The 24,706-nt window shown below is 36.9% G+C and overlaps 1 protein-coding gene across 1 annotated transcript in view; it reads left to right on the top strand.

Annotated features, from left to right (window-relative positions):
* USH2A (usherin) overlaps positions 1–24,706 on the top strand; it is a 654,133-nt gene that overhangs the window by 549,244 nt on the left and 80,183 nt on the right. Inside the window, exons 58-60 of the mRNA XM_075997053.1 lie at positions 6,515–6,673; positions 8,269–8,431; positions 18,058–18,412. Of these exons, the coding sequence (XP_075853168.1) occupies positions 6,515–6,673; positions 8,269–8,431; positions 18,058–18,412 (677 nt within the window). The remainder of the gene's footprint in view (positions 1–6,514; positions 6,674–8,268; positions 8,432–18,057; positions 18,413–24,706) is intronic.

The following is a 24,706-nucleotide window of genomic DNA, read 5'->3' on the forward strand; positions in this document are numbered from 1 at the left end:
CCCAGATGGTGCACATCTCACTCACTATGTATGTATATGCCCGCCCCCCTCCCCCCTCCCACCTGCCCAATACCCTATTACTGTAGCACCTATGTGTCCACTTAGGTGCTACTCAGTTAATACCAGTTTGCTGGAGAATATATCTGGTGCTTGTTTTTCCATTCTTGGGAAACTTCACTTAGTAGTATGGGTTCCAGCTCTAACCAGGAAAATATAAGGTGTGCTATATCACCATTGTTTCTTAGAGCTGAATAGTACTCCATGGTGTACATATACCACATTTTATTAATCCATTCTTTGATTGATGGGCACTTGGGCTGTTTCCACAGCCTTGCAATTATGAATTGTGCTGCTATAAACATTCGAGTGCAGGTGTCTTTTTTGTAGAGTGTCACTGGATCATTTGGGTAGATGCCCAGCAATGAGACACTGCTCTTTCTATCAATAACCCTACCATGGAATAAGGTAGAAAAGGCATAAAATGATAACTATTATATAACCTGTGTCAAATTTCTGTACAATTGTCATGGACATGTTCACTTCCACACCCCCAAAAAGGCATAATCAAGACACCCCTACCTACACACAGCAGAATTTAGGCTGATTTGTTAAAGGCACTACGTTAAGCGCAACCAGTGCGTTGAAGCAAGTGCCACTATCAAACTGAATTAATAGTTTCTCCTCTTAGAATTGTTCCTGCTCCAGCTCCTAAAAAAAGATTTAAAAAAGGATTATTTGATTGACTTGTCCCATTGTAAAGTATGCACCTGCTGTGAAATGAAGCCATGGAGATAAAAAAAAAAAAAAGTTGAATAATTTAACTTTTTTATTTGTAAAGATAATCAGGGTTTTTCTGATTACATCTTAACTTCATAAATGTTAAATAACCTATCAGCATCTAGTTGTTGTAAATTATGAAAAGGAGCATTGCAAGGAATATTAACCAACGAAATCCTTGTTCTTTAGTGAACAAGAAAATGTGTTATGGCAGCTTGTCATTGTGCGACTGGTAACTTTGACACCAAATAACAAAACTGCCATTTGCACTTAGGGTAAATTGGTTCACTTGAGCTTCCACTGCTCCTCTTGCTCTGACATAAATTTATGAACTCGGGAACTAACCAAGTCGTGTGGCTTCCCAGCTGACTTTAACAAATATGCCCATTTCATTTCATTTAGTCATCAGAATACCAGGGGGCTCAGTCGTTTCAGACTCATTGCAGATGGTATAGGGTTTGCAGGACACAAGAGACTTCCATGTCACCATCCTGTAAATTATGACAGTAGAGGGGGCCCTCTTTCCTAAATGCATGTCAGTGTTTGACGTGTTCACGGCTTAGAGGAGCATTTTCTGTTTCAACACCTCATAGGTATATGTAAAGCACATTTATTTCCGATGAATCAAGATGTGAAAAATACATTTTCCAGGTTCATGCTTTGGCTAGCCATGTTTAAACTAGATCAAGATTTTGTTTATACTTGAAATGTGGTAGAAGTATGATTTTGCTCACTGGCACCTCTGGGAGCCCTGTCCTTTTTAGCAAAGTTTTCTCTTGAAGGATGAAAGGCATTGAAGAAGACCAATAGGTACAGACTGAAGACGTACAATCAAAGCAACCTCAGATGAATTAGAGGGAAGACCACTCCGAATTACTGCCAAGAATGAATGATAGACTATCTTCATAGGAGTGCAACTTGATATCATGTGCAAGTGCACATAAAAGACAAAACTAGATAAGAAAATATTGTTATGAAGACATTTACATCAATGAATATAACATTCATTTGTAATTGAAATAGCAACTTTATATGAAAAATGGGTTCAAAAGTGTTTGAAGGCACATAAAAAAACGTCATCTTTTTTTGTTTTTAATTTCATTTTGTTTATTTAATGTTTTGGAGAGATGTCTATCATTAAGCACTTTCTATGTTGCAGAAATATCTTTAAATGCTTTGCATATAGTTTTTAATTTAATACTCATAACTCTTTATGAGGTGGCTATGAGTAGCATCATTTTCGACATAAAGGGACCAAGGTTCATAGAGTTTTGTTAATTTGCCAGCGGTCACTCAGGAAACAGAGGCAGAAGAAGGATTTGATCTGTCTGACTCAATTCTATGGTTTGTCTAGTTCAGCAAGAATGATAGCATATTTTTCATGAATGTGTGTTTGCCAAACTTTTCTAAGAGATCTATCCTACGAACAAAGAGACAGAACGTACCTGCAATCCCAGGAGGTCTGAAAATAGCCTGAAGCAATCCTCATAAACTTGCAATTATTTTAAGGTCTTGCTTTCTATCATGTAAATTTTGCATTGTATTTCATTGTATTTGTCTTCATCAAAAAAAAAATAACCTATTATAGAATTTATCATTTTGGAAAATGTTTTCTACTCATCTCACTGGTTAAAGAGTGGTATGCTGTTACATTTCAAGATATTAGGGAGATCTGAAGAAAGCTAACCCCAATAACAGGTTCAATGCCCAGGCAATTCTTCCCCTTTTCATTGTGTCATAATGTGTGGGTAGAAACAGCAACAACCTTTTTCTCCACTGCTTTACAGTCTATGGCAGGATAACAAGGATGAATGCCCAAAGCATGAGATGGGGTGCTGTGCATTTCCACCATTGTCCAGATGGCGTTCATTCCATGCACATCTCTTCCTGCTGAAGGGTCAAACTGGAAATTGAGAGGGTCCCTGATTCTTCAATCTCTTTTACTACCTCAAGCAACACTCTCCAAAGAACATTTTTAGTGGGGAAGAAAAAGAAGCACTACTATATTGCTTTTTTTTTTTTTTAACTTCTAATACTGTACTTAAGTTTTCCTTGCCCATTGATGAACTGATTCTCAAATGATCTCATAATCAATTCTCTTCGTCCAACTCTCAAACTTCACTTTAATTATAGCAGTCTTTTTTGGGAGTAGTAAAAACATTCCCAATTTTGTCTTGCAGTTGAGAATTAGGCCTTGAAGAATATTCTGTAAATAGGCCTATTATGTGTACTCACTATACTAGTAAAGAGAAAAATTAATGTAGTCAACTTTTCTAGGCATTTAATCTTCATCATGATATCTTTTTTTTTTCTTCATGGAGAAAAAATAATATTGAACTATTACCTGAGACCAAACAGAAGTGTTATAGGCCAGGCCAACTTTTCATCCCATGTCTAGAGCAAACTGCCCACATTGAACTCATTTTAAAGCAATAGTGACAGACTAAAATTAAGTTGTCCTTTGATTACATTGTGAATAATACTGTTTAACATGCTGGTATATCAGCATAAACTTTTTCTGCTGTCATACAGTTGGTTCACTCTGTAGCGACTAGAGTTTTTAGCTTTGCAACTGGCTAGCAAAAATTCTAATCGCTCACCATATATATATTATTCTAGTCTCGGAAGTTTTAGGAAGAAAAACTCACACCCAATTTTTGTGAACAATGAAAACTGTTTCCCTTTCTCAGACAGGGAATCATACGTTTCCCAAATTTTCCAAGTCACTGATATCCCAAAAAGATGTACACTAAGTCCTCAGGCAATGTCATTGATAGGTTATTGGAAACCACAACTTCAAGGGAAATGATGTATAACAAAATGAATTTGACCACAGGCTAATTGATATAAACAAGATTAAGCTCCTAAGACATATTTCTGGTCCCCCAAACATCACCAAACTGCTAACTGAAGAACAAAACACTTCTAATGTTAAACACTGAAATAAATGTGAGTGCTTTATACATTTACTAAAGATGAATAAAAACAAGTAAGATAATTATTTACCTGCTCATTCCAGTTCAGGGTGGTGGTGGCCGCCTCTCCAGGCAGCTCAGGGTGCAAGGCTGGAACCAGCCCTGGACAGGACACCATCCCATTGCAGGGCACACTCACACACACACCCACACTCGCTCACACTGGGGCCACGTGGACACACCAATTCACCTAATAGCACAGCTTGGGGATGTGGGAGGAAAGTAGAGTACTTGGAGAAAACCCATGCAGACATGGGGAGAGAACGTGCAAACTCCACACAGTCAGTGGCTCCTGCCAGGAATCAATATTTTTTTCTCATCAACATTACAATGCAATGATGCTGAACAAAGCAAAATTATTTGAGGACCTTTGCTGCTGTACTTTGTTCTAATCTCTGAATATACTTTGACATGAGCCCATGAACGTCGAGAATATGTATATCTCAGATTGGAAAACTTGGTCTTCAGTACTTTAAATAGCCAGCAATGATTTGCTTGTTCCATCAACAGTGACTCTGATTCATTCATCATTTGTTTCCTTTCATCTAATCAGTCTCCTGTAGCCCAGGTGACAGGGAGAGACCCTTTCTCAAAATAAATAAATAAATAAATAAATAAATAAATAAATAAATAAATAAATAATCAGTCTACGAGAACTGTTCTGCCTGTCTACACATGTTTTTTTTCAAAACTATCTTGTCATTTTTCTCCCCCAGTTGTCCTACTCCAAGCCTCCATTATCTAGAAAGAGCATAAATAATAGAGAGACATGCTTTGGTATCAAATGTGCCTGAGTTCAAGTCCTACCTTCTCCAATTAATCAACGTATAATCTGAATCAAGTTACTCAATACCTCTGAGCTTTAGTTTTCTCATCTTTTAAGAAAAACAGTAAAAATATTTACCACCCAGTATTGTCCTAAGGGTTAATTCATTCATTTCAATCAACATTGATTGAGCTGCCACTTTGTGCTAAAATCTCAGCACCAAAACCACACTGGGGAGAACAAAGCCCCTGACTTATAAAGTTGACATTCCAGTGGTATTAAAGGGGATAATGCCTGCTGCCTGGCATAACATAGCATAGGGGTGCACTGTTCTAGTCTGTGCTATTGTGGCAACCACCATAATGACGCCAGACTGGTCTTCTTACCTGTTGTCTCTCAGTTTTTCAATCCATCATTCACTTGCCTTCAGTGTTATCTTCCTAAAATATAGGTTGGCTCTTGTTTTTATACCTTCAAATTTTCCTTGTTGTTAATTATATATAAAGCCCAAATTTGTGGAAGAAAGAATTAATATAATTTAGTAGTCACTTGAGTTTAGGAATGACTAAAGCAGAGTCAACTCTAAGGTTCTTACTCTAAGGCTCTAGCTTCGGTAAATAGGAAGATAGTATTATCACTAACTCAAAGAGGAAACCCAGAAAAAAAAAAAACAGGTATGGGAGTGGAAAATATAGCTAACTCATCTTGGGACCTGTTGAGAGTGAGATTTCTTTGGAACATCTGTGTAGAAATATCTAATAGGCTGTTGAAAATATAAATCTGGAATGCAGGAAAGAGATGAAGCCAGATATAGAATTTAGTAATTGGCAATAGAACAATAGAGGCTTAAGCTTCTAGAACAAATGTAACAGATAGTTTAGCTTTGATGCTGTAAATTTAAAATAAAAATGCTTAGTCTAGATTGCCACATTCAGCGCAATCTAGCACCTTTCTTGAGGAAACAATTGAAGGATCAGTCCTTCTAAAGTTAATATCTCCTTCAGAGACTTCTTTTTCATCCATCCTACACAAAATTCTTAGCATTTTTGGTTCTCATTAGCTCTTCTACTTCTTAAGCATGTGGCCACATAAAAGCCAAATCCCATTTTATTCTTTAAACCTCACCTCTGTTAGGTCATTGAGTCCTGTGCTGGTTTCTCAGTAATGTTGTCTATAGATTCCATTGTTTCTAGAGTAAAGACAAACTTATTTAAATACTACAAAGGTAAGTAACTAAGCCCATAAGTACTATAAACTCTCAGATCAATGAAAAATTTAGTAGGAAACTCCATTTATTCTTCATTCAAAGCTCAAATCCTCTTCTTAAAAAAGTATGCATGGTGTTCATGACCAAATAAAACTTAACAGGCATGTAGTTCTATGAACAGATTGTGAAGAGGCTAAAATGACAAGACTTCCTTTCTTTAGGAAGCAATGGTGAAAAACAACAATTATTGGACCCAAATTTCATATGTATTTAGACCCATAAGTCTCACTGATAATGAACTCTCCTGACTCAATAATTAATATACTGGGAATTCTCTAGGTAGCCTATGATTTGGATATTTTATGGGCTATTATGTCAAGGGTCCATGTCAGACAGGACCATACACAATGCTCTACAGAAAAATTATTATCACAAGCAAAATCTGTGTTTTTAATGTACTTTAAGAGCAAGTAAGATTAGGAAAAAATATATCGACATTTCTAATTGCTTTATATTTTGAAAGTGAAATACACCTTCATTTTTATTTGCCAATGGAGTATATCTTTGAATAGAGCTATTATCCTTTTCTAGAATAAGTGATACACATTTCTTATTTGGGGGATATACATTGTAATGTTTTCTAGCTTAAGTTTCATGTAGCTTTTAATTACTATAGTAAGCAGTAATCTACCTTTCAATTGCAAAATTTTAAATATACATTTTTCTTAAAGGAAAACATGTTGACCATTCTGTATAATATACGTACATGCTCTCTCTTTCTCTTTAAAGGGATCCTCATCCCCCAGATTCCCGTGGAGTACAATGTCTTACTCAGGGATGGAAGTGTAACACCTCTGGTCTTCTCTGTTGGTCACCATCAGTCTACCCTTCTGGAAAATTTGACTCCGTTCACACAGTATGAGATAAGGATACAAGCATGTCAAAATGGTGAAAGTCTTTCAAACACTTGGCCTGGGCTTTTCTGAAAAAGTATTTCATAAAAAAAAAAAAAATTCATTAAAAAGGAATAGATTCTCAGTTCAAATACAAAGACTAACATTTCATTTCTTATTTGTAGTGGACTGTTTACCTAGAAAAATCAGAGCCTGGCATCGAGTGAAGCATTATGCATTTCTGCACATTAAATCATGAATATTTAAATATATTAAAATGGTGGTTTTGCAAAGTCTTGTTTTATAAGGCCCTTTAAAAGAAAAACTCCTAGCTCACATAAAGGAGTCATTGGTAATATAAAACAAAATGAGTATTACAAAAATTTCATAGAAAATGTATTTGCCTTAGTTTTATTTAAATTTTATGCATGAAGGGGAAGTGAGAAGTTATTTAAAAGTTGAGTTACACCCAAATGAATCTTACATATTTTACAGTGCTTCCTCGAACCCTATTTTATGTACATAAACTGTCACCTTGAGTTTCATGGCTTAGACTATGGTCAGTGTAATGATCATCTATCTGTGTTGTCTTAAGGAAGAGCCTCCCCAGTCCCTTCATCTTTCCAAATGGATAATTGGTTAAATGTAAATTGAGATTTGGGAGGGGAGAACAGGGAATAAAGAGAGCTAAACAGTAATTATTTTATCTCCCTTTCACATTAAACGGATTGATAGATAGAGACATACTAATATATATCATGTATTAGTATATACACATATATAACATATGATATATAAAATATAACACTTAAGTGCTAAGTAAAGAAAAGATGTAACTCATATTGGTGTACAAAACATTTTGTTCACCCTAGATTAAAGAAATTTACCAATCTGGTACTCAGTGTGTAGTCGGAACTCCTGTGTTACAGGTCCTTAGGAACTTCTGTTTCCAAATCAGTGTTAGTTTCCATAGAGTTGGCTAGGATTAAGAGTTTCAATTTTGCTATGCTGAATTCATATTAGAAATTACAAGTCAGTGTGTCCACTTCTGTCTACAAACCAGACCATGGCATCTTTGTTGGAAGGCTGTTGCTTTTTCTGATCTGGTCTTCTGCTGATCAGCATGAAAATAGCTTAATTAATGTTTCTTGATTTAAGTCCAAAGTCAACTTCTATATCTCTATGTCTCTGAAACTGTGCTAATGAGATACAATATCATTCAAATTAACTGTTCGATTCCTGTGTGTTTGAATAATGGTCCTTTGTTTAAAATATTGGCAAACATAAAATACTAAGAGCATACGAAATGTGTAGCTCACACATACACATACGCTTGTGAAATTCAAGTGTACTATCACTTTCTGGTTAGAATGACTGCAGTAAACTAAGGAAACTTTAGTTTGGACAAACATATGCTTTATATTTATGCCTATAGAAATATATGATTAACTAATAGGTTTTCCAAAAATGATTCTCTATTTAAATGTTCAAATCCTATAGAGATTTATATTGCTGGTCTAAAATATGTATATAAATATATACAAAAGTTCAGAAAAATAAGTTTCATGGTTTTTCTTATCCTTTTGATATGCATATGTTACTTTTTCCCTTGCTTGACAAATTACTAAAGACTTCAATTTTTTTTTCAAGGAGGTTGTGGAGTCAGCAGTAAAATGTTTGTGAAAACATCTGAAGCAGCCCCATTGGATCTTAATTCCCCTGTTCTTAAAGCATTGGGGTCAGCTTGCATGGAGATTAAATGGATGCCACCTAAAAAACCGAATGGAGTCATCATCAACTACTTTATTCACAGGTAAGATGGACTACTACTATTACTTTTAGACGTTTAAGAATGTGTCCTATTCCAGAACTGCAGAATCAAATATATTTTCTATTTCCATAAGAGAATGGATGGGAATTCATGTTTTCTGAAGCACCTACCGGTGGGGACTAAGAGTGCTGCTTAAATTTTTACACACTAACATTATCCAAGAAAAAGGCCACAACTACCGTATCACATTTTTGGTTGCAATCTGATTGAAAGCTAAGATCTCATAGCCCAGTAGCCTCATGTTTGGTGAAGCGGTAGATCAATTCTCTATAGGCTCACTGACCAAGAGAGCCTAGTTTTTCTGGAGGATGAACCAGATCTGGAATGAGAATTCTAATATTTCTCATTGCTTATTATGTTGAGGTTCAAAAGATGGTACTTTTCATACTTAGAAAGAGTGGCTCTACTCTTCAGCTCCCCTTCTGTTTTAATGAGTCTCCACTCAGCAGGTTAGATAGTGTTAACGCAGCTTGTTGTCACCATCATGTGCAGAATTTATTAAGTGTGTCTACCTAAAATAAAGAAAAAAAGGAAAGACAGAGAGGATGGGGAAAAGAAAAGGAGACAGATTGAGAAAAGAGAGAGAAGAGAGAGACAGGGAATGAGAGGGAAAGAGAGATAGACCATGAGCATTCTGGTTGGAAGGGTATTTTGCTCTCTGATCTAGTCTTCATGTGATGAAAGCGAACATTGCTTTAAATTAATGTTTTCTTTGAATAAATAATGAATGAGGTGGAGAAGGAGAAGGAGATGGGGGGGAGGAGAAGAAAGAAGAGAAGAGAGAAAGAATGAGAGAGAAAGGGAGGAAGGAAGAGGTAGAAGGGAGTGGGAAAGGGAGGAAGAGGGAAGGTAAAAATTAAATGCAGACAGTTCAGGGGGCAAAGAAACTTGCTGTCTAAGACCGAAAATACAGACACTAGAAGACACACAGGATTTGCAGATTGGATGCCCATTCTAAAATCCATGCATTTACATTAAGCATACAAAGAACAACACATTTCTTCTCAGATCCTCATCCCCCTCTTCAACATCCTTTGTTAGTCTCTCCATCAGCCTCAGGCCTTCCTTTGTTTTGGTCCTATGCCTAAGACACTTAGTGAATCCTATTTTAGGCTCCTCTTAAAACTTCAGATATTGAAAACCTTTGATTCAGACCAGTCTTCAGTGATGAGCTAAGGTTTTGTTAGAGGAAAAAATTATGAAAAAAGAAAGTATTATTGAATTTCTGGTTATGTAAATGACACTACCAAAAAAAAGGAGCAGGCCAAATTTCTTCCCAGTAAACATTAATTTGAAGAATAATATTTCTGATTCAAATACACATGAACATGTAAAAATGGCTAATGTGAATTTACATTTTACGCTAAGCACATTAGTGCAGGCTCTAAAATGCCCATCCTCTTGAAATAGTTTTCTTTCATCTACTTAATGCTAATTGTATGAGAAAGGCACATCAAATTCCTATTCTGAATAAAGGGAAATAAAGTATCTGTTATAGAACAGGACGTGGCTTCACTCTGTTGGTTTTGTAAATAAAGCTTATGATTACAGTGACTATTCCATGGCAGCTATAGAGAGGGAAAACAGGAAATATAATGCAGAAAGCCCGCTTCAATGAAAAATACTGTAAATTGAATTTGACAGCATTTGATGGCATTTGATTATTCTAGTCACAGCCAAACAATGATATAAAGAGTAATATGAAACAGAATGTGTTACTGCCTAGCAGACTCAAAAGCAATAAACCTTCCTCCAATGTGACACAATCACTTCACAATCATAATTGTAGCCTGTTTGATACCTCTGAGTACAGCAGAAGGGCACTGACTGACATAGATACATTTTGTTTTTTATTTAAAGTGAAATGAAAATGGCACACTGGGGCTCCAGATACAATCGTTATATTCACCTACATAGGCATGAATCACTTGGCAGTTATTTCAGCTGAAGTTTAAATGTGCTTAGACAACAACAATATCAAATTTTTCTTAGATAGCTACAAAAAAAAAAATCAGAAATTTGTAAGGACAGAAATAGAATGTAGACACATAGTTCTTTTTCATTCCAAGACTGCATAGAGCCCCTTAGATACTTATAGCCACAAGCCTGCAGTATTTCTGAGGAGGTTATGGCATGTAATTCCTGCTTCATCATTTGCCTCCTCTTTCTTCTATCACCACCAAAGGAAATACATTTTAGCTCAAACCAAAGATGGAGTTTGGCCCATGCAAATATTTTCTTTTAATTGCAGGAAGCCAACTTGCCAATCTCATTTGAAAATGCTGGTCCCTGTTCTCACTGACACCCCAGATCATTTTCTCTTTTGTAATTCTCTTCTATTGTTTAAATATTACCTCTAGATATATTACCCTATTAAAAAGTGCCTGCTCTAATAAAGAGAGAAGATGTTTAAGACTTCAAAAACAAAATAAAATAGCCTAGTATGAATAAACTATTAATGGGATTGCTTCTGCTTTGTTTACTTGTTAATTTGGGCTACTTTGGGCTGCTTTGTTAATTTGGGCTACTTTCTCCTTATAGTGAGTTTGACCTGTATAATAATGATTCTAAGGTATTCCCCCTTTATCTTATCTCTGTAACTTTGCAGATGGCAAAAATCTCATCATTTCATCTACTAAATCCATCAAACATGTTATCCCAGGACTTTACAAAACATAATAATAAAGTGAACTCCTCTCACTAGGAGCTTCCATTTTAATAGAAAGAAGCTTCCTTCTGAGTATTCAGTAGGATTTGAAAGGATAAAATCTGAGATAGTTTTGAAGGATGTATTACATGGAAGGGTATTCCAAGCAAGGAACTAAAAATAATTTTATAGAATGGACAATTAAGCTGATTGATTTAACTAAGAAAATGTGAGCATTGTATCAAAGGCAAAGGAGTTTTGATGTAATTCAATTTGTGTTGTATGGAAAGATAGATATGGTTATAAATATTGAAATAGATAGATATACATATATGTACAGATCTATTGAGGGAGATATAAAGATCTATGAGACCGGAGCCCTATTACCAACGATCTTCACCATAGTGAAGGATATAAGACAAGCTAAATAAACAAACAAAAGAGTACAGTATAATCTAAGAAGTAGAAATATTTACCAGAAAAATTAGAGGAGAGAAGAACTCTCTGTGTTTAGAATATTCATGGAAGACTTCATGAAGTTGATGTCATTGGGACTAATCCTTACAAAATAAAAATTTAATGACTATTTAAATTATAAAAGAAATTTTTGTTGAAAAAAATTTTACAGTGCAGAAAATTACTAAGGTTATTATCCCTTCTTATGACTTACCCATGGCATATATAATTTCCATTAATAGAAGTAACATAGTTAATTTTAATATATTAACATTGATGTTTTCTATTTGTATTTCTTACAGAAAAGGAATCATATTGTCCATACTGTTCTGCAATTTTTGAGCATTTGATAAAAGATATGTATATACATATACACATACTTCATTTCTTTTAATGACTCATCAATATCCCGTTATATAGATGTGTATCATATATTTTTTAGCCAGTACCTTGCTGATGGCAAGATAGGTGATTTCCAAGTTTTCATTACTACAGTACTTCTCCAATCAACATCCTTACTATAAGTATAGAGAGAATTATTTTTAGTACTAGAAGTACTGGGTCAAACTTTTGTACATTTAAAATTTTTAGAGATTGCTAAATTGTCTTCCAAATATAGTATACAAGAATTTCTGGTTCTAAAAACTCATCTTAATACTGTGTCTTATCAATCTTTCAAATCTTTCTCAGTTCAATATTTTAAGTACCACATTATTATTGTTTTAATTAAAGTTTTGATATCATAAGTAAGGGTATTCATTTATTTCCAATATTTATTTGCTATTTGGGTATGAGTGTGTGTAATATACATTCTTAAACGTTTTCTATTGGATAATTTCTTGTTAACTTGTCTATGCTTTTTTTGTATTAAGGAAAGTCTCTCTTTAGTGTTTGTATTAAAAGTAGCACATCAATTATTTCTTCCAGTATTTTTATGACTCTCCTCATTTCTATATAGGGAATTATTTTTGTTATAAGAAATGAAATAATGCATTTTCCAAAAAGAATATTATCTAGTTTTTCAACATTATTTTATAATCCACTGATTTTCAATGCCACTCATACAGAATTCCCATGTGTCATGTGGTCCATTTCAGGACTTTGTGTTCTATTTTGTTTGTGGTAGGTAGGATTTCAACAAGCAGAGCCTGATGGCAAAGACATTTTAGGTGAACAGAATCAATGAAATATGCAAAATTTCCAAACTAAAACATAAGATTCAGGGAATGGCCAGGTATGGCTGGAGTCTTTTTTTTACTATTTCTAGGGACACAACAGTATGCTTAATATGATTATGTTTTTCTTTAAATAGATAGTATAGTTTTTAGATTTATGTGTATGAAAACGTCTGTAATGTTAAACACAAAAATAGTGTTAACAGTGCTTACCTCTAAATGATAGGTTATGGATAATTCTTTTAAATACTTCTGTTTTTGTTCATCTGTATTTGCTAATTATTTTTTTGCAATCAATATATCACATGGTGTAATAAAGACACAATAAATTCAGTGAGTCCAGATGAAAATCTCTCATCACCCTCTTTATGATTTTGCTATTTTCCTCTTTCTGTGAACATCATCATCACTTTCTTTAGCAATCAAGGTGTAATCAGGAAAGAGAAACCACATCAGTTACTTTAACAGAAGGAATTTAATATAAATAGTAGCTGGTTATAAATCTGTTAAGTATGTGACTGTAAGGATAAAAAGAGAACTCTTAAGATATCGAGGGGCGGGGTGGCAAATACAGGAAACAGCTACTGCCCTTAAGACTGAGGAAATAAACGCAAGTGGTTGGAATTATTAAAACTTAGACATTTAGAGCAGGATGCCTGTGAGGCTGGGACCCAGGCATCTGAGGTGTCTGGGGAAGGAGGCATGAAATGAAGTTAATTTTCCAAGTATTGGAAAAATTGCACTCTGGAATCATCTGTTCCCAAGGGGGAAGGAAGTGCTACTTCCAAGATGAAGAATCCTTGCTGGGGAGAGACATTAACAGCTAAGAAAGCAAGGGAAGGAGCAGGTTCCTTTTAACTTTCTGATCACCCTCTGGTGCCCCCTATTGGCAGACCCCAACATTGAGTCAGCTGGTAAAGCAGAAATGTGAGTTTTAGAGTCCCAGCACCACTACCATAAAAGCTAAATATGGACAGGTAGGTTTAGAGCTGAGAGACAATGACTCAATGACAGTACCTTGTCATTCTTGTTGATCAGGTTTCAGAGAATCTTAGACTCTTCTTGTCAACCAGTCAGTCATTTCTTCAAAAAATACTTAACTGTATAATATAGTGTGCTATGCTTCACTAGGTGCTGAGAATGTATAGAAGAAAAACATAGAGTCCTGGCCTTCAGGGAGCTTGTAGCATTGTAGCATTGTAGATACAAAAAAGGAACATATATTACTGTATAGTGTGACAAGTGAACCAATTAAAAAAAGAGCACATAAAAGGATATGATAACTCTATTTGAGAGAGAAGCAAGGAAAAGACTTCTAGAAAGAGTGATTTGGGAGTAGAATTTTAAAAGATGAATTGGAGTTAGCCTATAGAAATGAGAATAGGAAAGAAGATAGGGAGAAGCATTGTCAAACAGAATTAACAGACACCAAAGCTGTGGAAGCATGAAATATCATGGAATATGAGGGATCTATAGGCAAGCGTTTGACTATGAATGGAATATAAAATGGGAATATAAATCTCAGAAGATGGGTGCTTTGGAGAATCAGCTGGCGAACAGTAAGCATAGGCCATTCTGCATGGTAAATCACTAAAGACTTTTAAAAAAGATTGTCTTAAAATTTTTGGAAGATCTTTGATATCCCTTCTTTTAACACCAGAGCATCCGCTCATGCAACAAAGCTGATGATTCACCTTCAGAAAGCGTTTTGTAAATCACTTGTGTTTCCATTTGCTCTACCAGCAACCCAATTCCAGATCCTCATTTATTTTCATGTGGGAGGACCTTTCTGTTCAAGGCAGACTTTACACAGCTGCCGGATGTGTCCTCTGAAATACAGCTTTGGACACCATCTCTATGATAACTTCATTTGTATCATGTAATACATTTTACCTAATCATTTCACGTCCTTTAATTCTTATAAGAATTATCTGGGAAGTTTGTCACATACTATGAAGTTATTAACTCCAGTTTACAAAATGAAATGGAAACTAGAGGAAACAGGCAAGTTTGTCCAAGGTCACTGAAGTAAGTGGCAGAGCCAGGACCATAACCTTTCTCCTCTGGCTACAGATGTTTCTGGCTATTTACTTAAATTCCGAGGATTTTTAATATTCCTCATGGAGTGGAGGTGCTTGTTTCATAATCTTAAAATTATGGGAACTGCATTGGGTTCTAGGATTTTGTTTTAATTGCTTTTAAAAAGCAATTTTAAAGTTTTTAAAGCAATTTTTTAAAAAGCTTTTAAAGATAAGCAGTGACAATTGTTGGAGGGGAGAGAGGGAGAAAGGAACTCTTAAAAAGAATACCCTACATTGGGATAAGTATGAGTGCCTTTTAAGATATATAGTTCCTAGTTTTCATACTTATTTTTGTTTTTCTCTTAGTGTTAGGCAACATTAAATTAACTCTAGTTGGAAAAATGTATTACCAAAGTATTTCTCAAATGAACTTAAGCTAAGAACCAGTTGGCTATTCAGAGAGAACTGAAAATGTGATTTCTACAAACACAGACTATTCAGGAGGAAACATTTCCAGTTAAATGAACAAGTAAAACCTAAATCTTAAATAGATTAGGAATGATTGTGGTTTACTCATCCACTTCTGCTCAAAGTGTATTCAAACATAAAGATATTATTTTTTAGCACCACATATGGGACATTTACCTCTCTGTGATATTAATTTATCAAGTAATCACTAGTGTGATAATATATACTTAACCAGGTTGCATCCTTTAATTGTTTTGGTGGATAAACTTGATTCTAACATAATACTTGATCTCTTAAATAATATATATTTTTCAAAGTCACATTTAGGCAAATTTTTTAAGGATGTCACTTTTGTGAAAACCATGACTACATCTCAATTTGGGGATTCAGAAGAGTTTAATAAAAATTAATTGAATTGTCACAGAAAGGCTAAAACGAGACAAAATAGAAAATATTACTTCCCCATAGACTGTCATAGGTTTATTTGCTGCATTGTGTTCCTAGCAAACACCTTTTTAAAAATCACTGAGGGGAGTCCTTGGCTATGAGCCCTGTGGTTCTCATTAGAATGGATCCCTCCCAATGACACACCTGGTACCTGATATCTGCAGCAAGTACAAAGGCCAAACCCTGCAAACTGACACTGAGTGCAGAATCTGGTCCACGCATGGTAGCGAGTAATAATGAGGTGGGCTGCCGAACCGTAATTGCAGGTCACTGAGAGGTATCTATGAAGCCCCTATTGCCTCCAGCAGGAAGCTTGTCATTGCTCATACTTAGGTCATAGTGATTTATCAACTGGAGATTCATCAAATTCCCAAAGCCAGAGATTTTATATATCTTGCCTTTTTGTGAAAGGTACTATCATTTACTCTGTCTTAATAACCCTTTACGTTTTGATGGAGCTGGTTAATCTGATATGGCAGCATGTGAATTTTCCAGCATCTGAAGAGTGTGTTAATTAAATACTCCTAACAGACTGGAAAATATTGATTTATTCATCACTCCTTCTCAACTTCAGCAACTAGAGTGAGCTGAAGGAGGAGGGTCCATATCTTGGTTACATTTTTCCTCAACCTAGAATACTGCCCTAATAGGAAATATTTAATAATAAGAGCTGGTAGTAGTAACAAGGCAAAGATGCAGAAAAGCCATAGAAGTATATGCCTTTTAGCCATTCCCTTGAAAAAAAAAATGACTGAATGCTTATTGGGCTCAGATGCTAAGAATACAGAGATATATTACTACCAACCACAATTCCCCAGGAACTTCCCTTTCTAGCAGACCCGCATCATGATTTTACATCTGGATGAGCAAAGAACTATTTCCAGTGAAATATCAGATATTTAGGGCCATCCCAACAACTGACAATTCCATTTCTCTTACTTAGATGTTTAATCTCTATATATTTAGTACCAAAAGAGTATGCATGGACCCTAGTTTTAATATCAACAAACTCCAAAGATGGGACTACACAATCCCATTCGCAGGCAGTGGAAATAATTTTTTGAGCACACTCTGCATTTAACTAGGTTTTGGAGGAGACATCTAAAAGGAATGATTTGACTTTTGCTCTTTAATGATCTCTAAAGCAAATTTCTATTATATTAACATGTTATTTTCATTAATTTAAATATAGCTTTATGTCCTCTACCCAGCTATGAGCTCCTTTAGGTAAGGAGTGTGATCATATTTGTACAGATCATATCTGCTCCTGGTACAATGTCTGGTATATAAAAATGCTGAATAAAGGCTTATCGATGTATTATATATAACAACAAATGTATAAGAAAGAATGGTCTTGATGTATTTAAAACAATGGTCCTTACTTTGAGAGGTTATGGTTTAAAAAAAAGAAGATTTAAATGAAGAGAAAGTAAGTGACATGTAGGAAACAAATTTAAAATATTTTTCCAACATCCTCAAAACAGATGCAAAATAGGTAAAAGACCATAAATACTATGAGCTTCTCTTTATAGTTCCTCGTCTTCCAGTATGCAAGCCTGCGCTTTTTCACACAGTGATCTTATGGCAGCGAGAGGATCAGTCTCAATGTGCAAACACTTTTTAAATCTCTGTAGCCACCATATTTGCTACTGTATCAGTGACTGCAGAAAGTCACAAAACCAACCTTGCAGTGAGTTTCGGAGCATACTGGCAAAAAGTAGAGATACAGGGAGACAAACAAATTGAGACCTTTACTAAAATTCATCTACCATAGAAGGGTAAGGATCCCCAATAATATCAGACCCTAATAATTGTATATTGTCTGTCCCAGTTGTGCAACACATAAAACTCCAATATAACTGCATGTGCACACACACACACACACACATATGCACATACAAACATATAGATAGAAATCTCAAAAATACACAAAAATGTATTAATCATGCTTAATATATGCTGATGTATTTTTTAAATTTTAAAATAATGTTTCTTTTATTGCATGTGTATTTTGTTTCAAAGGGAAAAGGTCTGAAAGAAAATGCAACAAAATGTGATTGGAGTGATGTTTCACATTTTATATATTTTTATATTTCTTCTGTATTTTCCATGTTTTCTAGGAAGTATATGCATTTCTTTATAATCGGTGGAATGTGTGTGTGTGTGTGTGTGTGTGTGTGTGTGTGTGTACTACATTTAAAAAGTGATATTGAGTCAAGAGTACATCCCTCTGATGTACTCTTCCATCTGGCCTTTCTTCATGATGACACCAGAAAGGAACAGTTGAAAAAGTTGCATTGACAAATTCTTCTAAAAAGCAATTTCTTATTCCATCTACAAATGTTGCTTTGAAGTGTGCAGCTGTCACCGGTTGTCTGCTTGGTTTCCTTTCAGACGTCCTGCTGGCATTGAGGAGGAGTCTCTTTTGTTCATCTGGTCAGAAGGAGCCCTTGAGTTTACTGATACTTCAGACACTCTGAGGCCTTTCACGCTCTACGAATATCGGGTCAGAGCCTGTAACTCCAGAGGCTCAGTGGAAAGCCTGTGGTCGTCGGCACGGACTCTGGAAGCCCCGCCTCAAGATTTTCCAGCTCCCTGGGCTCGAGCCACCAGTGCTCATTCGGTTCTGCTGAACTGGACAGAGCCAGAATCTCCCAATGGCATTATCTCCCGGTACCGCGTGGTCTACCAGGAGCGACCGGATGACCCGACATTCAATAGCTCCACCATACACGCGTTCACAGTGACGGTAAGAACTTAGAGAAATAATGGATACTCAGATGATCTGGTTCCTATGTTTAAATTCATTTTCTTATCCAACTTGTTATTTCTTTTCACTTAGGGCTTAAATATATAAAAATCTTTCCCGTGTGAAAAGTAGCAGTGTGGTCATGGGGATAAGATACCGAACTGAGTGTGAGGGATATTGAAGACCAGTTTGCAGGCCATGGCTAGTTTGCATTACCGCGAGCAAAGGAATGAATCACTCTTTGCCTGATTTCCATTGTCCATAGCTGCTAAATGGGAATAATTCTGTGTTTTCCTCTATACATCATAGGGATGAGGTTCCAATTAAATTAGAATATTTAATTTTCTACTTCCACAAAGAGCTAATTTTATTATATATTAGCATAACTATATATTAGATATAAAGAAATAGATATAGGTAAACCCACACACACAAACACAAAATCACATACACTATAGTTGGTCATGATGTTCTCTGGGCTAATGCCCTCTGGCCCATAAAACAACTTAATTTAGTTCACCTGGTCACCTACTGGCTCCTGAGTGCTTCCTGTATGCCCTGCATAGCCTTATGTCCTATGGGCGACACAGAAACAGCAGGGTCCTCATCTCAGGGAGCATTCAGTTTTATAATATGGCAGAGATGAGAAATTCACATAAGAAAAAGAAAAAAAAAAAAAAAGGAAGTGGTTGAGCACAGCCTACAACGTCCACTATACTGGGACTTAGATTCCAAACACCACCAACCACCAGCTGTAAACCACAATACAAGAGAGAATGACACCAAATGCCAAAAGTGTTAGGCAAGAAATGCTCTAGGAGGTCAGCAGGCAGCCGTCATACTGAAGAGGCTTCATGGAGAAGACGAAATTTGGTGGTCTTAGGAGTTGAATGCATATGGTTTTCAAATGTGCCAAGACCTTATTAAATATGAAAAGCCCTCATTAATAAGAACAGGTGAACAGACAACATCAAACATTATTTAAAGGAAAAAACAGATTATGTTTCTATGCTTTAAATCTAGGAAACCCAATTTACGTGAAGGTTATCGTATAGAGCCGCGGTGCCCAACCTTTTTGGCACCAGGGACCAGTTTCATGGAAGACAGTTTTTCCACGGACAGGGCGGGGTAGGAAGCGGAGCTCAGGCGGTGATGGGGGTGTGGCTGTATAGATGAGGTTTCCTTGGCCCACCACTCACCTCCTGCTGTGCACCCCACCCCCACCCCTCCAGTTCCTATCTATGTCTCATAGAAGACAATTCTTCCACAGATAGTGGGGGACGGGGGCAGCTGCAGAGCTCTGTGACCTGGTCCCTAGCATGCCACAGGCCAGTGGCAGTCCGTGGCCCTGGGGACTGGGGATCACAGTGAAGTACACCATTTATCAAAATATCCCAATAATAGTGAGCAAATACCTTTTCATGAAACTCCAGAAGAATCTTTTTAAATGAATAGTGAAAAGTACGTTTTCCCATTGTCCTCATGTTTAATTTTCTCACCTAACTAAACAATAAGTGACATGTGAATGACAGAATAGTATCTTTTAATAAATATTCATTTTTATTTATGTCAGAATTGGTACTTTATTTGATATTAAGTTATCTTCATATACTAAGGTCTTTCATATTACATCCTATAGATCCCTTATCATAAGCATTAGAAGTGGTGCCCTTAAGTATAGATCTTTTTTAGTGAATGTGTGATCCAGGGGGAAATTTGTTACTTTTCACCATATCCTTTGAACTCACGTTCTAAACTTTCACCCTTCAAGTAAAATTTTTCGTGAAAATACTGAAACACCCTTGATAATAGCTTTCTAAATGAGACACCTTAATTTAAATATACTTTTATTGAAGGCACCAGTATTGCAATGATTAAACCTCTGATCTTTTAAAATATGGCTTTTAGGGGTATGAGCCTAATCATTTAATCTCCCAAAACAGTTCTATTGGAATTCCCTTGTGGAATATCCTATAAGTCATCCCTTCATAGCTGGCTTCATTTTAAAACACAAGATTTAAAGTATCCGATGAATCCATGAACTCGGTCCTTTATTTAATCATCCAGACACTATTTTTAATCTCACTACAAAGCTCCTGAAAAAGAGGCAGGCTTATGGCCCCAAGCTTTAAACTGCACAGGGCCCTTTGCTCACGGGTCTTCCCTGACATAGCTTCCGTTTGACAGCCTAGTATTGTTACACTCTTCTATTTTTCCAAAGATTTTATTCCTTGCAATGCTGCAAAGGATTGACAGAAAAATCAAGAAGTAATATTTCTGCATTCTATTTTTGAATGGGTGTATGGGTGTGTGTTCAAAGTGGCCCACCAAAATCTAGATCTTTGGCCCTAAGATCTAGACAAAGCTTCAGTAGGTTCATAGGAAAGGTCCCATATGATCTTTTATCTGATCTTTTTGTGCAATCAAGGACATCTTCCACAAAGCAATCCTAGGCAGTGTTTAGACATTCTGGTCACTGGACCAAGTTTTCAGGGCATCAGGCCTCTATGACTCTTTTTTTTTTTTTTTTTTTGGAGACAGAGTCACACTTTATTGTCCAGGCTAGAGTGAGTGCCATGGCGTCAGCCTAGCTCACAGCAACCTCAAACTCCTGGGCTCAAGCGATCTTCCTGCCTCAGCCTCCCATGTAGCTGGGACTACAGGCATGCGCTACCATGCCCAGCTAATATTTTTATATATATATATATATCAGTTGGCCAATTAATTTCTTTCTATTTATAGTAGAGACGGGGTCTCGCTCTTGCTCAGGCTGGTTTCGAACTCCTGACCTCGAGCAATCCGCCCGCCTCAGCCTCCCAGAGAGCTAGGATTACAGGCGTGAGCCACCGCGCCCGGCCCTCTATGACTCTTTATGGATTCTTTATGGACCCCTCTGAAAGAGGTCATCTGCAAAATAAAGTATTGTCTTTAAGTTTCATCTATTCCTACATTTCCTGTGTAGGAGATTGTGTTCAATCTTTTTGTTCAAAAGATGTCTAAAGTAGGAAGTTCTACCACTTATCCAATGTTCTCTACTCTTTACCATCAGAGAAGAATGTTCCTGTTATTCTAGTGAAATCCCTCCTCCTATAATGTAAGTCTTTCTCTTTCTGTTCAGAACGGCCTGACTTCTCTACACTAGCAAAGAGGGCCTTCAGCGTCGAACAAATTATTGACAATTCAATCCAATCTGGCAAATAGTCATTGAGTACTATATTCAATATGTCAATACTCGATACTACAGTCAAATATGTTGTTGAAGTCTACTATGAGACTGGGCCGTTGGGCAGAGCCAAGAGGGTGGGGAAGGTTAGTAATGAGATCTGAGGCACAGGCTAGTACCGTTAGGTATTTTGAGTTTCCAAGCAGAGTTTCTTGCTGCTGAGTTTCTGCTACTCATGTTTAGATGAATCTGTTTTAAATCTCTTTGCAAGTGCCTTTCTGGATCCACTTACTATTTCTCTAATTCCTGCACCAGCTAAACATCTTCACTGTTCTCATCGCTTTCTGTGCCTGCCCTAGGAAATTTTTCAATGTGTGTTCATTGACCACTCTGGCTGGAATTCTCCAAAGCAAAGGAATTATAGTACCTTTCCCATTAATGAGGTGCAGAGTCCATCCTCACAGCTTCAGAATTAAAATTCAGTCCAAAGACTTGCCAGAGGTATTGCTAACGCCCTCCCCCATTCAGTCCTTGTTTACTGAGATCCCATCTCTGCACAAGGGGCTACCAATAAATCGCCCATAGTGTGGTGCCATCACTGGCTTGTCCCAAGGTCCCCCCAAAGTGTTTATAGACAGGTGGATGTTGCTGGGAGAGCCACATAAAACAGGTGCAATGGAGGCATGAATTCTGCTCGTGGTGGCAGTGGATGGAGAACTGGCAGTGGGGGCCCACCATGGGGGCGAGGAGCGTCTGTGTTGGCAGGAACAGCAGCAGCAGCAGCAGCAGAGGCAGCAGGAGTGGAGACATGGAAAGAGTGTGGGTTTTAATGCATCACTAGCTTCTCTCCCAACCTCATGAAAAGTTTCATCTCCCTTTGGTCTGAGCAAGTCCTTCTAAGGGTGAGAGAGAGATCAAGAGTCTTAGTATCCTCCACTGCTGAAAACAGGGCTTAGTTAGAAGGCCTTACACTCCCTTCCCAATTAGCTCTGTGATGGATGGTGTGGTGTCAGGAGAGAAACTGTATTTAGCCTTGCTTGGCATGCAAGAGTTCCACGGTGGTATTTACAGGGAACACTCCTGGCAAGGCTGGCGATACTGCTACCACCACTCGGGTTTGTTTGCTTTTGCTCACTGGCACCTGCCATTGCACTGGCAGAAATAAATCCCAGAATTTGGGATTTAAAGGCGAAGGTAGTTTACCTGTTAGTCTGTGCTCTAAGTATATCTCTGCTGGCCCCACAGGGTTATAAAACATAAGCCCAGATCATACATTTGCCCAGTCCCCCAAAAGATAAATGGTACTTCACTCTGTGTAGAATCAAGCATAAGGTGCTGAGAAATAAGCAAATTACACGGGTCACTAAAAGTTGGCTTCTAATCTGGGAATAAAATCCAGAATTGCAAACTCTAGTTTCTAGATTCTAGTTGCCAAACCCCCGTTCCCAATGTCAAGGAGGAGGTATTCAAAATTTCCTCATGTGGTTGTCTCAAATCTCTTTACCATTAAGTAGGTCTGTAGCAAAAAATAATAATAAGATAATGAGATACTTCATAATTGTCATATTATGGAGAGTTTGTGAGTAAATTGATGAATTCATTTTTGATCCCATTTTTATTTTGGCTTATTATAACATAAAATATTATTGCTCTTTACATATGATCTTAAATTAGTTGTATCTCTTAAAAGTTGATGATTCTTAGCCTTTCCTCCCCAGACTCATTTATTAGACAATAGAAATGCTCTGGGAGATGTAGCTCTCTAAAAGGACTCCTTTGGTGACTATCTTTCTAATGCGAAGAAAAATTCGGTAATAAAAATAATTACCATATTCTCTGTGTCAGTTCTATAAGCCGAGATTTTCACATTTTATAATATGAGAACTGTGTCATTATTTCTTTTACATAAAAAATACAAAAATATGGCTGGGTATATGCCATAGAAAACAATGAATACTTGTTGGTATAACCCGTTCTTTTATTGTAATGATATATTTGGTGTGACATTAACATTACATTTATAAGCCTTAGGTAATCTTTACCCCTTTTTTCTATTAATACCTTGCCAGTCACAGGTACATATTGAGGACCTACTTTTTCCTCGATATTATTGGGGATGACAACCATGTAAGTCTCCTTGAACTCCATGTAACCACTTCTTTGAAAGAGGTTTATTTTTCTCCAACTACTTTATTCCAACAAGCTCCATCAGGACTCCCTTGCTCACCCATCAATAATAACTAAGGAAGGCCCCCTGGTTTTCCAGTCACTTTCAGTGACAAGGACCAACCCAATTGGCAGTCAAGACTCATTTTGAGTATTTAAAAAATCCAGTCTAGATCAAAGTCTGACATGCATGTAGGGATTTACAGTGAGGAATAGAGAACATAGTCGTTTTCCTCCTCCTTCAGTTTCCTCTTCCTCTCCTATTGATTTCTTCAGGATCATGGCAAAAAAGGGAGTAGAAGACCAAAAGGAGCAGAGCCTTCCTCAATAATATTGCTCTAATCCACCTACACCCATATCAGTATGTCTGTGGGGCAGGTGCCAGAGACATGGGATTTTCTTTGCAGGTCGCAGAGAGACCCCATAGGTGATTCAATGTCTCACAGTTCCCTGATGCAGGCAATATATCCCCTGGCTGATTTCTTACACCCCTCTCTGTCACCATCCCAGAGATCCGCCCCACGACCTCTTTGACTTCTGGTGTCTCCTCTCCCAAGTTTTGGCTTGGACTCCCCGGGCAGTCAATATCAGGTCCCAGCACATTGACAAGACTCATTGCCTTCTTGGCAGCCACTGGGCCTGTGGAAAATTTGTTCTACCAAATAATGAAAGTACAGCTTGTCCAGTACTGTCTTTTCTACTTGACCTGCCATGCTGGGTGAGACCCAGACAGTCTCCCAAATTCAAAATTCATTGAATAAGATGCAGTTATTAGCTCTGTGTTAGGCCATGACCCCAAAATTTCCAAAATTCTGAGATCACATAAGGATCTCAGAAGACCCTTTTCTACCCTAGTCACTGCATCAAAATTGTCCCAGGAGTCTCTTCAGCTCAGTAGGAAGCCCTGCCAAGAGTCGACTGTCTATATCACCTCTCCTGCACCACCCTCAATTTCTTCAAGAGGT

Source organism: Microcebus murinus, chromosome 23, assembly GCF_040939455.1.
Source record: "Microcebus murinus isolate Inina chromosome 23, M.murinus_Inina_mat1.0, whole genome shotgun sequence".
NCBI lineage: Eukaryota > Metazoa > Chordata > Mammalia > Primates > Cheirogaleidae > Microcebus > Microcebus murinus.